At 46.9% G+C, this 15,215-nt stretch overlaps 1 protein-coding gene across 1 annotated transcript in view; it reads right to left on the reverse strand.

Moving 5' to 3' along the window:
- The window catches only part of CACNA1I (calcium voltage-gated channel subunit alpha1 I), a 244,787-nt gene that overhangs the window by 43,610 nt on the left and 185,962 nt on the right, over positions 1-15,215 (reverse strand). Inside the window, exons 8-11 of the mRNA XM_065422053.1 lie at positions 12,855-13,161; positions 9,983-10,386; positions 1,579-1,730; positions 602-787 (exon numbers count right to left, since the gene is read on the reverse strand). Coding sequence (XP_065278125.1) covers positions 602-787; positions 1,579-1,730; positions 9,983-10,386; positions 12,855-13,161 — 1,049 coding nt within the window. The remainder of the gene's footprint in view (positions 1-601; positions 788-1,578; positions 1,731-9,982; positions 10,387-12,854; positions 13,162-15,215) is intronic.

Here is a 15,215-nt window from a genome sequence, read left to right on the forward strand (position 1 = left end):
CCATCAAGACCTACCAATGAAGAAGGGCAAGACACTGATCAGCCTGCATCCCCTCATGTACCCTCTCCTTCCCCCTGCACCACCATAAGCAACAAGACCCCCAGCTTCTGGCTACTCCATCCAGTCCTGCCCCCACGGCCGCTATCTCCACCATTCTCTCTTGTTCCATTGCCTGTCTCCACCCACTTCTAGCTTATCTGCATTGTGTGCTGTGAAATATTGCCAGGTGCTCCACACCACAATTCTGTAATAGTTAGTGGGGGGGAGGGGGAAGGGAGGAGTCAGACTATTCCCTGCAGTGAACAGCAGGTCACTGACAGAATTCGCCCTTTCTAATGGAAATCCAGATCAGCACACTCCCTGGCTGGCAAAGTTTCTCCACCCCCGGCCAAGCCTCTACTTGTGAACACCTGAGGGCCAGATCCTCAGCTGATACAGTCAATTTACACCAGCTGAGGATCTGTCTCTGAGAACTAACCAAGTTCCTCTTGATGTCTAAAGTAAAGACTTGGGCGGGTTGAGTCACAAAGAGATTGGCGCCAGGATTTGTATATGCCCTGCAATGCCTCCTCAAATTGCTCTGAAGACAACGCCTCCTCACCTGAATATAAAGATGAAGAGCATAAGGAGCATACAGAAGGTGGCCACATTGTCCATGGTCTTCATCAGCACCACCAGCTGGCGTCGCAGAGCAGGCATGAAACGCACGAGCTTCAGCACCCGCAGGAGGCGGAAAGTTCTCAGCACTGACAGCCCCCCATCTGACTGGCCAATGATCTCCCAGATGCTGTGGCCCAGAGACACAAAGGAGGAGAGAGAAAGTTGGACAAGGAGAGAAAAAGATGGAAAGGGACAAAGAAAGAGAGTGGTAGAAAACAGGACAGAGGTAGTGAGAGAGGGAGAGAGAACTCTTTCACCAATGCAGCGTGTGTGTGTGTAAAAGAGAATCTGTGTGAACCGAGAGAGTGTAAAAGAGAGAATTCTGTGTGAATCAAGTGTGTGTGTTGGTAGGGAGTGAGTGAGTGTGTGTGTGTGCACAAAAATCTATGTGTAAAAGAGAATCTGAATCAGGTGTGTGTATGCAGTGTACATTTTGTATGTATATGTCTGTAAAACTGCATTTCTTGCTGGGGAAAATTGAAGTGCTGCTCAGCTACTCAGGAGTTTTCAAATGCTGCATCATAAGGACCTAGGGTGGAAAGCTCCTTTATAATACTTTGCACTTCTACAGCATTTTTCATCCAAGTATCTCAAAATGCTTTACATGCACCAATTAATTAAGCCTCACAGACTTCTGATGTAGATAACTATTATTATCCCCATTTTACAGAGGGGAAAACTGAGGCACAGAAAGGTTATGTGACTTGCGCAAGGTCAGTGAGTCAGTGTTTGAGCTGGGAATAAAATTTAGATCTCCTGATTCTTTGCCTTGTGTATTAACCATGCTTTCTCTCATATTTTAACTGATTAAAAAGCTGAAGCAGGTATGGCACAGCAACACAGTTCAGGCACTGATCTGCCTCTCTGTTTCTGCACCTCAGTATTCCCTGCCTGGTCTCCCTGTTTTGGAGTCATCACCTGATGATGACAATGATGCTGTCGAAGATGTTGTAGGGATTGCGGAGGTAATCAAAGAGGCCAAACGCGGCGAGTTTCAGGATCATCTCCAGGGCAAACATGCTGGTGAACACAACATTGCTGATCTCCAGGATGTTAGTCAGTTCTTCTGGCTGCAGGAGTGGCAAAAGCAAGGATCAGAATTGGGCAAAATCTGAAAACATCACCTCAGAACCAAAGGATACCTTTCTCGTACAACACAGGGTTGTGCATGGATGGGAGTCATGCGGGAAATGGGAAGGACGGTAGAGCTGATGACAGAGGGGTCCAATGGTGCCATCTTTGGGCTTTTCTATACTTAAAATATTACAGTGACGCAGCTGTGCCACTGTGGCACCTCAGTGTAGACACTACCTATTCTGACAGGAGGGTTTTCCCATCGTATAGGAACTCCACCTCCCTGAGAGGCAGCAGCTAGCTTGACAGAAGAATTTGACCTAGTGCTGGGGGACTTAGGTCAGCTTAACTAAATGGCTCAAGGGTGTGGATTTTTCCACACTCCTCAGCGACGTAGTTATGACGACCTAATTTTCTAGTGTAGACCAGACCTCAGTGTTCTCTTTCTCCTTTGTGTTTACACAGTCCCTCCCCAGCAAGTTCCCAACTCTACCTCCCAACCTTCTCCCTGCCCCCTTTCCTTTCGCTTTCCACACATCTGTCCTTTGGTCCCTTGTTTTCTCTCTTTTCTACCCCACTTTCCTCTCCCCCCCTCTCCCCCTCCTTTTCCTTGCCAGAATTCATTTGCTAGGCCTGCTCTGGCAATCTTTTCTCATACCTTCCTCTTTGCAGTGGTCTAAGTAATTACCCAGGGGAATATCAGAGTGCATGAATAACGCATCAGCAATGAGGAGTAGCCTGTTAATGTCTGACAACAAGGGACAGAGAGAACAAGAGGGAATAAGAAACAGAGGGAAATGGACAATGAGGAAGAAAGAGGAAACTGGCGAGACAAAGGGAGAAATTCCCAAGAAACCAAACAGGGCAAATGTGTTGGTAAAAGGAAATAACTGGTCCAGTCCAGGATATTTGCATCTACTGAATCCGTGACATCTTTTGCCACAGGTAATTCAGCTTCTTCCAGCCAAAGGATGGTGTGTGTGGGAGAGAGAGAAAGAGAGAGAGAGCTTTAATGACTCAATCAGTTGAACAAGCCTGAACAAATTCAATTACTCCTCCTTTTGTTTTCAGAATTAATGGATGTTTCTTTGCTTTGCTCAGTTCTTGGAGGCCCCTCTGACAAGGCTGGGAAGGGGTCCAGCCTGTTTGCTCAGGAATGATTAAGTGGATGTTTATATGGCTGGGGCTGAGCTGACACCATTGATGACAGATTCTTTCCATCTTCTCTCAGAAACGGGGTGTGTGTGGGGGGGAGGAGGAGGCCTCCCCCCAGTTTATTATGATTGACTCACTTATATGTGTGAGAGTATACTGGCTCCCCTCACTGGCTGAGTTGGAACTCCACTAGGTTAGCCAGCAAGGGGAATGGAAATAAACATAACAATGTCTGACACATTCCTGTCAGTAGGGGGCAGACTCTCTCTCTCTCTCTCTTTTGCTCTGTCACACATACTTCAATGAGACTTTAATGGCATGACAAGCAACCAAAGTGTCACCAACATGAAAGGAAAGTCAGACTCCTCATGTATATGTCAGTACAATCCATCCAGGGCCTGGTCTACACGGGGGGGGGGGGAGAGAGAAGGAGGAGAGATCGATCTAAATTACGCAACTTCAGCTACGTGAATAATGTAGCTGAAGTCGACGTACTTAGATCGACTTACCGTGGTGTCTTCACCGCGGTGAGTCGTCTGCTGCCGCTCCCCCGTTGACTCTGCCTGCGCCTCTTGCGGCGGTGGAGTACAGGAGTCGACGGGAGAGCACTCAGAGGTCGATTTATTGCGTCTAGACTAGATGCGATAAATCGACCCCCGCTGGATTGATCGCTGCCTGCCGATCCGGCAGGTAGTATAGACATACCCCAGGATAGTGTTACATATCTGAAGTCTGATTCCACCCACGCTCCCGTCCCTTCCATCCCTAAAGGAGCAGCTCCCCTAGTCCAGTCCTAGAGGGAACTGACATGAGCAAGCCTAACACATTCTATCCACCAGGGGGCAGCAGCATTCACTCTCTAATGTACACAGGTCCCCACACGTCGGGTGTCCATCACAGATCCACTTGGATAAGTTGGTCACGTGGCTAGCCTCTTTCTTCATGTGGGGCTGAGCTACCCATAAATGCCAGGTCATACTTCTGACATCACACAAAATTAGTGACAGAGAGACTGCTGGCGCCCCCTGGTGGTGATAAGAGAGGACAGGCACATGTGAAATTAGGGGAGCCCATCAGGAATGGAGATGGGGACTCCACCAAGACCTAAGCAAACGTTCTCCACTGAAGTCAGCACTGCCCCATAGTGCTCTGTGTGGAGGAGACTCATTGACTCACCTTTTTTATTGATGATGACAATGGCAGGGTTACTATCCTTTTAAAGGAAGGGTGCTTAAATTAAGAAAATAATGGAGTCTCCTCCCTTCCTCACAGGCTGTATCAGCAGTACATTGGGGGAAGGGGTGCTCACACGCACACACACAGTAATCCAGTTCTGGTTCTTTCCCTCCTGCCTCCTCCCACGGGCTACACCTAGAGTCCATTCCAGGAGGCACAAGAATCCAACTCTGATTGTTCTTATCCCAAGTAAATGAATGGACTGGAGCCTGCTCCCAAGTCACTGTACCCTCCATGTCCTTTTCTAACTGAGCTTTCAGTCCAGTTACTGAAGTCACCCCAACCATATTCTTTATGAAATATGCTTATGATATGAATATGACATAACAGATATACTTTATGCACGATGGCTCATGTAAGGTATCATTGGAAAGGTTATCATTTACTGAATGCGATTATCCAATTTGTATGCTTGTATCATTTCTGTATCTGAAGCTAGGAATATTGACTATGTATCTATATTTCAACTATGTTATTCTGGGTGATGCCCCCTGCTAACACTTCAGGTATAACAATGAAAAAGCCGGACAGTGCTGATGGCCCATCAGCAAGAGACAATGGACTGTAAAAGAGCTTAGTCTTTCTGTGAACCTGTGGGGCAGCCTGTGAAGAATGGCTACAGGGGCCTTACAGAGTCATGTGACCATGTCACCTGATACTGGAACCCATCTTGAATTCTGTACTTTTCCACAAGAAGCTGGGGGTGGGTGGGGGGCTCAAACTAGGATTCCCGTTTTATGCAAATCCTATTTAAGGGCAGGGAGTGAGGTAATCCTGGTCATCAGTTCTCCCCTGCTGCCCTACCCAAGATGACTGCTGGAAACAACTAAGACTGAACTGGGGGGAAAAACTGGACCCAGGCTGAAAGGGCGTCTGGTCTGTCAAGAAGATTATTAGAACCACATTTAGGGTGAGAACTTACATGTAAGCAGCTTCTTTAGTGTATTAAGCTTAGTTTGCATGCTCTGTTTTATTTTCTTAGTAATATGCCTTTTTCTGTCTGCTACCCCCTTGACTACTTAAAATACACCTGTTATAGTTAATACATTTATTTCTGGTTTATAATATAACCCAGTTTATGTGATTTCTAACTGGGGGATGAGGAGTTGTGCATACCCTCCTCCACATTGAGGGAAAAGGCGAATTTCATATAATTTTGGGTTTGTATTCCAAGGAGGGGTGGACATCTGGGGGCTGTGGCAAGCCTCTTAAACGGAGCCTTCCCAGAGCGGATCTCTGTCTCTCTGTGCAGCTGGGCGTGGCCCTGCCTGTGTGCTTGGCTGGAAAAGGCTGGGGAGCCAAGATCAGGTAAAAGGGGGCCCAGGCTGGCAGAACAGTCTGACTCAGTGGCATCCCAGCACACTAGGTGACATCCCAAGGGGTGCAGCCCGTCACAACCATACCCTCCATGTCCTTTTCTAACTGAGCTTTCAATCCAGTTACTGAAGCCAGCCCCCCACCCCCAACCATCTGTGTGCCTGTACCGCATTTGACACATGCTGACCAAAACCACTTCTTCACTCAACCCTTTCTCTTCTCAGCACCTCTACCTTTCCCCTTCTTCACTAGGACCTGGCTTTGATTTCATTCTGGCTGGGGGAAGAAATTGCAGGCTCTCCCCATGCCACAGAATTTTATACACTGCCAGTTTCTCTAAAATCAAAATAAAAGGGGGGGAGGCTCAATTTCCATCCATAATTACATTTGAATAACAAAACAGGTCCTGAAAAACTAGGGAGAGAGAGAAAGAGAGAGTACAGGGAGGAGAGAGATGAAGATAACCTCAAAGCCAGGCAATAATGACACTAGCAGGGAATGAGAGGCCCATATGCTAAACAGAGACACCAATTTCAGCATGAATCAAATGACTATGTCAATGCGGATGAAGAATGTAAAAATATGACAGGGTATAATGGTGGATTAGCCTTCTCTCTGCTGTCCACGCATCCGCTCTCTCACTGTCTTGTAGGGCGCAACTGATGTTTTAAAAGTCATGCTTGCATCTCTCTTAAGGAAAAGGTCACCTGTTCTCTCCAGCCCTCCTCCCCTCCCTGACATCTGTTTCTCTAGTGAAGCCCACACCTGTTAATCTTTTTCTAATGGGCCATCACTCACCTCCTTCCCCCAAGCATTCTTCCCAGAGAGAGGGTTAGGAAGGGAAAGGGGACAGGAAGGGTGAGATAAGGGGAGAAAAGGAAAGAGGAAAAAACAAAACAGTTCCATACCGCCAAAAAAAGGAAGAAGGAGAGACGGTGAAGGAATAGGAGAGAAAAGAGAGAGGACAGAAAAGAAGAGAAAGAGTGATACAGAGAAAGATTAAAGAAGAAGTGGAAAAAGAAAAAAGAAAAGGAGATAAAGGGAGGGAGAGGAGCCAGCTGGATCCATGAGGCCTGAGGCAACACACTCCTAGAGCAAAGACAGACCCTGCATTGCAGCTATTTCTGGAGAGACAGATAATTAGCCAGAGTGAAAAGAACCATTAGCATTGAGCCCAAGGTGCTGTTGGTGGGGCTAGAGGCCCCCATCCTCTAAGAGAGTTTCCAACACATCTGGGACTAGCAATACCATCAAGGTTTCAGAGTAGCAGCCGTGTTAGTCTATATCCGCAAAAATAACAGGAGTACTTGTGGCACCTTAGAGACTAACAAATTTATTAGAGCATAAGCTTTCGTGGGCTACAACCCACTTCTTCGGATGCATAACCATCAAGGGTTTTCAGCTTAACTGTGACTGACAGCGGACACAGCTGATGGTTGGGGCAGAGTGTGTGTGTGGGGGGGGAGCTTCTCTCTGGCAGAGGAAGGGTAATCTTGATGGAGTGGGGAGGCTGAAAGGAAGCTAGTCACTCTCCTTCCGGCTGCTCAATCACTCTCCCTCCGGCTGCTCCCACACAAATAACCACAACCAACTGATTAACGCAGGGTTGTAGAAAACTGCTTTGGATCAAATAAATAGCAGCCTGCCATTTTTTCCCCACTACTTTTTTGGGGATTTAACAAAAACATAGTTCCACTTTCCTTTTTGAGTCATTTCCAGGCTTCCTGGCTCTTTCCAGAGTCAGAAAAACTGACAAAGCCATGAGGAAAGGTCTGCAATTCACCATCTCTTGCCTAGCCAGAAGCAGGGAGTATCAGAAATCTCCCCAGCGCAGAAGCCTGTTTTCTCTGTCTCACACACAGGATTGCCAGCCCAGAGAACGCACAAGTCTCACGCATGAGCACTGGGGAGAAACACTTAAACTGAACTTTTCCTAAGTATGGAGTGTTGGGGCCCGAGCGGGGGAAGGGGAAGGAAGCAGTCAGATGTGAATGGTGGGGGGGTGGGTCATGGTTCGGGTCACTTTTTCTTGTATCAGAACTAGTTTGTCTATCCTGAATCTGGATTTCTTTCCAAATCCATGAAACTATCTGATTCAGATTCCCACAGCAGTGAACCCTCTCTCCCTACTAGGATTAAGCAGATGTGTGAAACAATGTAGTCCACTTCTATGCTGAGGGAAGCTGATTTCATTTGGAGCCACCCCCCCCCCCCCCCCCCCCAATGATCAGATGATAGAGCTGGGATGAAGGAGAGCAGCTGTTTGGTCACACACACACACACACACACACACACACACACACATACACACACATACACACACACACACACACACACACACTTCCTTGCTTGAACAAAGGAATTGCTATCCTGGATAAGACCCTAGGGTCCATCTAGTCCAATATTCTCTCTCTGACTGGGACCCGCACTAGATGCTTCAGAAGGAGGTGCAAGAACACTTGTAATGTATCAGATGACCTGTCCATACAGGGAATTTCTCCCCCAGGTCTAAATTGGCAACTATGCCGAAATCTTACTGGGGTGACTCTCTGTGGGATCATAAGACCAGCCCCATATATCAGTACTCAGATATCAGAGTGATAAGTACCTTATAAATATATTAGAGAGATTTCTCTAGTCTGGTCATATTTGTAAATTACATCAAAGTAACCTAACAGTAACTGGAGAATCATAGAAATTAGAGATGGAAAACTCCGATTTGGTCACATGTAGTCCAATCTCCATCCCACATCCAATTCAGGACTTCACAATTCTTTGTCTCAGTCCACTTTTAGACAATTTAGGTGATGGGGTCTCTATCAGTACCCTGGGTAGATCAGTCAATAGCTTAATAAATCTCACTTCAGGAAGGTATTATTAATAGTATTTATTATTTATATTATGGTAACACCCATTGTGCTGCGTGCTGTACCAATACACAGGAAGATATGGCCCTGAAGAGCTTATAACCCAAGAATCTGAGAAAGAATTCTTTATTTCCACCTCAGATTTTCCTTTTGCTAAATTTCATTCCATTGCTCCTAGTCATACCTCTTCCAATGACCCTGAACAATTCCTCTCCCTGATTGGTGTTTACACCCTTTGAACACTTGTGGCCAGTGATCATGTTGTCCTGAGCCTCACCCCTTAGTCATAGTTTAGCTAAGTGATACAGATTTAGCTCTTTTAATCTTTTCTCATGATTCAGTCCCTCCAGTCTCCTAGTAATTTGTATTGCTCGCCTCTGAGCTCCCTGCAGCTCAACAGCATTTTTCTGGTACTGAGGTGCCCAGAGCAGTTTTTACTCTGGTATCAAACTGTGGCTACTCCTACTCCTATCAGAGACTGGGTAGGGTAGGAAACACAGTCTAGTGGATAGGGTATTGGACGAGGACTGAGGAGCCTTGGAGGTCAATTCATGGCTCAGCCAGAGACTTCTTGTGTGGTTTTGGGCAGGGGACTTAAGTGCCTCAGTTCCCCATCTGTAAGGGGATGATAACCCTTCTCTGCCTCACAGGGGTGCTGTTAGGATAAAATCCATTAATGACTGTGAGGTGCTTGGAGACCTCTAGTGATGACAGCTATACACGTACCTAGATAGATACTTGCTTTCCATGTCATGATCCACCTGTTAATTGATGCTGCCAGACCTACAGAGGGGCTCAGCCCCCCCCCAAAGGGAATGGGAAGATTCTTGGTTGTAGTAACCACAAGACTCACCAGCTTTCCTCAGTCCTTCTCCAGAGATAGACTGTGCTTGTGCATCTCTTAATTAAGCTGGAAAGTCTAGCTAGCTGGTGGATTTGAATTCAGATGCTGGTGAAGTCTCTGTGACATCCCTAGAGAGCACATTAAACTAAACCAAACAGACTAAGGATTCAGTCAGCTAATGAAGAGAGAAATGAGGGAGAGAGATGGGGGAGTGGAAAAGACAAGGGAAAAGAGAGGGATAAAGGAGACAAGGAGAGAAAGAAAAGTAGGGGATGAAACAGATCAGGGAGGGAGAAACAGAAGGAACAAAAGGAGATGAAAGGAAAAAAGATGGCCATGGCCAACATGACTGAGTGCAGAAACAGGCACAGGATAGCCCCTGCACGGTCCTTACTCCATCTCAAACCCAGGAGGGGACCCCATGCGCTATCACGTGTCCAAATTGTTTTCTCTCCACCTCCACTAGGTTGTAAGCTCCTCGGGGCAGGGTCCATGTCTCCTTAAGAGATTTATACAACATTGAGCGCACTGTTGGCACTCAATAAACAATAACAACAGGAGGGAGAGGAGAGATTTAATGTCAAGAGGAAGTGTCCGAAGAGCCTCTCCTCAGGTCCTCATTGGGTCATTCAACTTTGGATGCTGCACAAGGAGACCCACCACTGGATGCAGCTCAGGTCTAGACCATGTGGTTTGGCAGGCCCATGCTGCCTGATTCTACCACAGGCAACCCACAGTGCTAGAGCCACCCCCCCTCCCTTCTAAGTTGCTGGATATTATTGTGGCTGACAGGGTTTAAGGTGCCCACTTCCCCACAAGGGTGTGTTACCTGTTCATGGTGCTCAATGCCCATGCTGATGGTGTTTATTAGGATGGCTATCATGATCCCACGGTTGAAGTACTTGCTGTCCACAATCCCCCTTAGTTTGACCCTCACTTCTCGCCACAGGTCACCACAGAGCCTCAGCCATCCGCCCTCTTCCCCCTCCTCTTCCTCCTTCTCCAGATCTGCGGCACCCTCACTTCTTCTTCTTCCTTCTCCTTGCTCTTCGCCGGCCCCTCCTTCCTCCTGGTCCGAATCAGCACTGTCCAGGATGGAGAGCCTCCGGGCTGCCTCACGCTGCACCCTGTGACATCTGGGGCAGTTGTTGGGGTCAGAGGTCAGGGTCACAGCAATGGGCTGGACAAGGGCATGAGGAGTGTATTCGAGAGAGTTGTGTTTCCGGCAATGCCCTGGGGAAAGAAATCATTACAGTTAAAGGAACAGAGCTCAATTTTCAAATAAGGCCTGCAAATCAGTGCACCACTTGGATGCTTAAATAGCAAGAAGGCACCGAAAGTGGAAAGCTAGGCTTTTTAACAGCGAGGGTGATTAAAGACTGGAACAGCTTATCAAGGGAAGTGGTAAATTCATCATCATTTGGAGTCTTTAAATTGAGATTGGATGCCTCTGTAAAACATACACTTTAGTTCAGCCACAAGTGATTAGGCTCAACACTATTCACTCACACCGTAGGGAAGAATTATTTCCTCTGCTGCATGAATCAGTGGGTGAAATTCTGTGGCCTGTGTCACACAGGATATTGGACGAAATGATCACAGTGATCCCTTCTGGCCTTAAAGTCAATGAGAGCGTATGAAGCGCCTAAAGGCAGAACTGGGCCCCCTGATTTAGGAACCCATGCTTTGACAGCATCTTAAAGAGCCAGAAGAGTGACTTTGAAAATGGCATTTCTTTATACAGTAACTCCTCACTTAAAGTCGTCCCGGTTAACGTTGTTTCGTTGTTACGTTGCTGATCAATGAGAGAACATGCTGGTTTAAAGTTGCGCAATGCTCCCTTATAACGTTGTTTGGTAGCTGTCTGCTTTGTACACTGCTTGCAGGAAAAGCAGCCCATTGGAGCTAGCTGGTGGGGGCTTGGAACTAGGGTGGACCAGCAGCCCCCTATCAGCTCCCCGCTCCCCTAAGTTCCCTGTGCAGCAGCCACCCAGCAGGCTATCAATTGCTGGGCGCTTCAGCTGTCCCTCCCCCCACTGCCGTGTGCTGCTCCTGCCCTCTGCCTTGGAGCTGCTCCCGGGAGCCTCCTGCTTGCTGTGCAGTGGTGGTGGGGGGGAAGAGGAGGGCTAATGTCAGGGTGTCCCCCTCCCTGCAGCTCCTGCCCTCCGCTCCTTTACCCCATCTCCACAGAGCAGGGGAAGACATGGCAGGGCTCAGGATGGAGGGAGCTTGCTGGCAGCAGCTGCTGTCTCAACTTGCTGATCTACTTAAAAAGACAGTGTATTTAGAGTGGGATCAGCGTACTTAAAGGGGCAATACATGTCTCTCTCTCACACACACACACCCGGTGTGTGTCTCTGTCTGCCATGCTGTCTCCCCTCCCTCCATTCGTGCTGCCTTGTAGAGTGTGAGGCTACATTAACAACAATGTGTTAACCCTTGAGGGCTCAGCCCAATGCTAGTTCATCATTTAGCAGTAAGGCATTCCCTGGGAAATATCCTACCCTCTTCCTCCACCACCTCAACCAAGCTTCACAATCATCATTGCTATGTACAGTATTAAATTGTTTGTTTAAAACTTATACTGTGTATATGTGTGTGTGTGTGTATATATAGTCTTTTGCCTGGTGAAAAAAATTTCCCTGGAACCTAACCCCCTCTATTTACATTAATTCTTATGGGGAAATTGGATTCGCTTAACATCGTTTCGCTTAAAGTCGCATTTTTCAGGAAAATAACTACAACGTTAAGCGAGGAGTTACTGTACACAACACTGTGTGTATAAGATCAGATTTGTTGGCTTTAGTGACCTAACTAATTTTTTATTCCTTTTTCCTCCTGTTCGCTCTGGAGAGCCAACACAGCTATGCGAGAGTGAGTCAGAGTCCAGGGGTACAACAAATTGCCAGTTGCAGAAACTTTATGATTGGTGAACAGGCGCAAAAGTGGAAGGCTGAGCCTGCAAGGCTGGCCGTTAGAAATTCTATCTGTTCCCTCGTAAAGTGAATTCACTTGACACCGAAGCCTTTCAGACAATTAACATAGAACCCATAACGCCACTTCTAATGTCATGCTTCAGACTAGAACTGCAATTTAAATTATATAATTGTACCTCACGTCTAATTTTACACATTCAAAAAATGTCTCCACTGGCCCTTCAAAAAATTACGCTGTCCCCCTTGCCCCAATTCTGCCAATACACTTCAAAACTGTGTACTTCAGCATTCCTTTCTATTCTGGTCCTGGGACACCCCCCACCATTGCACTGCCAAAACACCTCAACCCTGATCTGCAGTATCTTTGTTCCTGAATCTTGAGGTCCCACAGGGTCTGCTTAAGCAGCTCAGTTCCCCTCTCTCCCACTCTGCTAATGCACTTAACCCAATTTGCAATACCCTCTGCTATTCCAGATCTGGAACCCTTTACAAGAACCTGTTGATACCTCCCAATCCTACCATTCAACAGGCCCTGGAATGCTAGATCTGGCTTTCCCACACAATTCCTGCCAGCAACACCTACTGCTTTTCCGATGCATTGCCTGCCTCCCCCATGCTGCTGTCCAATTCCTAGTGCCTAATATTAATTCTGAACTCTGTGCTTTTGGGGCACATGCCCTTTGCAAGGTTGGTACATGGTGAAGTTCCCAGCTGCTGTTGCACTTCCTCTACTGACATTCCCAGCTTTACCCGTGGGATTCTTACTATAGCGTCTCTGTCCTTTCCCATTCACACCGAGCTTGGCACTGCCTGGCTCCATCCGGCCCTGGCGTCGGTCCTGCAGGCTGTTGTAGAGGCTAAGTGTGCGACGCTTGGCTTTGCGCACGATGTGGCAGACGTACTGGAAGATCTCCTCGTAGCAGTCTCCTGGTTCGGTGTAGCTGGCTACTGTGCTGGAGGACAAGTACCGCGCTCGCTGTTCCTGCATCAGCTGGTGCTCCCGCTGCTTGGTCTCAGAGAACTGAGTGGCTATGACCACCAGGCACAGGTTGATCATGAAGAAAGAGCCCACCTACAACCGATGAAGGAAGAGGGAAAAAGTGAGAGAGGGAGGGAGAGAAAAAGCATGGGGCAAAGAGAAGAAAGTAGCGAAAAGAAAGGGGAAGGGGAAAATAAAACAGGACAAAGAGAGAAGGAAAAAGTAGAGATAGGTGAGATTCTGCACAAGAAGGTGGGACTTCAGTCCTCAAAGGAAACCTTGCCTGGCTCACCTAGTTTCTGAGGACAACTCCCTTGATGTGATTTTCACCATGTGGCCCAGTGGCTTGCGCACTAGGCTGGGAGTCAGGAGATTTGGGCTCCATGCTTGACTCTGCCACTGATTTGCTGTATGACATTGGGCAAGTCACTTAAAGATGACCTGCAAAGGCTTTTATAAAAATTGGACTTTTGCTCTACGCTTTCTTCTTTTTGATGTATAAAAGAAGTGTTTTGGTTTCTTTTCCCTTCTTGGTTTTTACTTTAGGAAAATTGGGAACGTCATCCCTGCTCTTCCCTAGTACTTCTGGAGGACTTGTTGGCGGTCTCAGAGCATATCTGATCCTAACTCTCCCACCTTAATTGAAAGGATGGGGATGCTGGATCTTTAACAAAGATGGCTCTTCTCCAAAATGTTAACTAGGCACTGAAGTCAAATAGATATTTACAAAAACAAATAAAAAACGAAGAGCGTTAAACAGTCTGACTAAAAATCCCTTCCTTGCTCAACTTTCACTCTCTTGGCTCTTGTGATGTCCTACTTTCATTAGTCCCCGAATCATGAGAGTCTTCCAGTCTAGACAGGCTCTCAATTGCTCATGTAAAAACAAGCAGAACCCTTCATTTTTTAAATAAAATGTTTCAGGCCTTTATTATCCATTCTACAAAAGCCAAAAAAGGCAAACACCCTATTTTATTCATTTGCAGATCTCCTTTAATCCAGCTATGCCTCAATTTTCCCATCCCTAAAATGGAGACAATAATGCTGAATGCTTGGAGATGTATGGATAAAAACCACTATATCAGTTTTAAGTATCTCCATTGTGGGATCAATCTGAATCTCCATAATGGGATCAATACTTTACTGCAGGGATGGGGATAGAAATTCAACAGGAATGCAAATCCAGTCCACACTAGGACTTTCAACCACTCATTTTGAACACTGTTCCAACATGGTTGGGATCTGCTCTCCAAAGTGTTGTGAACTGTGATATGTCAGTGCTAAAAAGAGGGATTGTTTTAGAACTCTGACTGGATTTTTGTGCTCATCTGGAATAGACCCTGGATGTGACCTGTGGAGAAGACTGAGCTAGATTCCTACAGAGAGATCCCGGACTCTGGGTGCAGGCACCTGGGAAGAAGGGAAGAACCTGAACTTGATTGCTGTGCCCCTGGAGTGGACTCTGGCTGCAGCCCTCTGGGGAGGAGGAGAAAAACCTGAACTGGATTCCCATGCTCCACTGGAAGGGCTTCTGAAGGTACTACCAGCGTTGTGTTCCCATCACATTCCTTTTTAGATTTAGGACCACTAGCAGAACTACTAGTCCTTCCTTCCCAGGGTGGAATCTCTGATGCAGCTCAGGAATACAACAGAGCTGTATCCAATACCTTCCTATTCATCCTGTTTGGCAGCTCCTCTCCTGGGTCATTAAAAGCATAATCCTCCAAAAGGGAGGGAAGAGCGCAGGTAGGTGAAGGAGAGAATCCCTACTCCGACTCCACTATCTACCTGAGTCAGAAAAGGAAACAGTGGGGATTGTTTATGAACAGTGTTCAAGCATAACTTCCTCTACTTGAATAGATAATATCCCCCCCTTCAAAACCCATACCTAGTCACATCCCCCCCCCCCACTTACTCTCTCTCTCTCTCTCTCTCTCTCTCTCTCACACACACACACACACACACACACACACACACACACACACACACACGTAGCTAGAGGTTCCATCATGAGATTCAATCCAGTGGCTTTTACTATTTCAAAGGGGAGACGTCTCTGCTGACATATAAATAAGCCTTTGAAAAACGAAGCCATTCCTGGCCAGATCAGCATTAGGACAATATATGCAGTTTCAAAATAAAATGCT

Source organism: Emys orbicularis, chromosome 1 (assembly GCF_028017835.1).
Source record: "Emys orbicularis isolate rEmyOrb1 chromosome 1, rEmyOrb1.hap1, whole genome shotgun sequence".
In the NCBI taxonomy this organism is placed as follows: Eukaryota; Metazoa; Chordata; order Testudines; family Emydidae; genus Emys; species Emys orbicularis.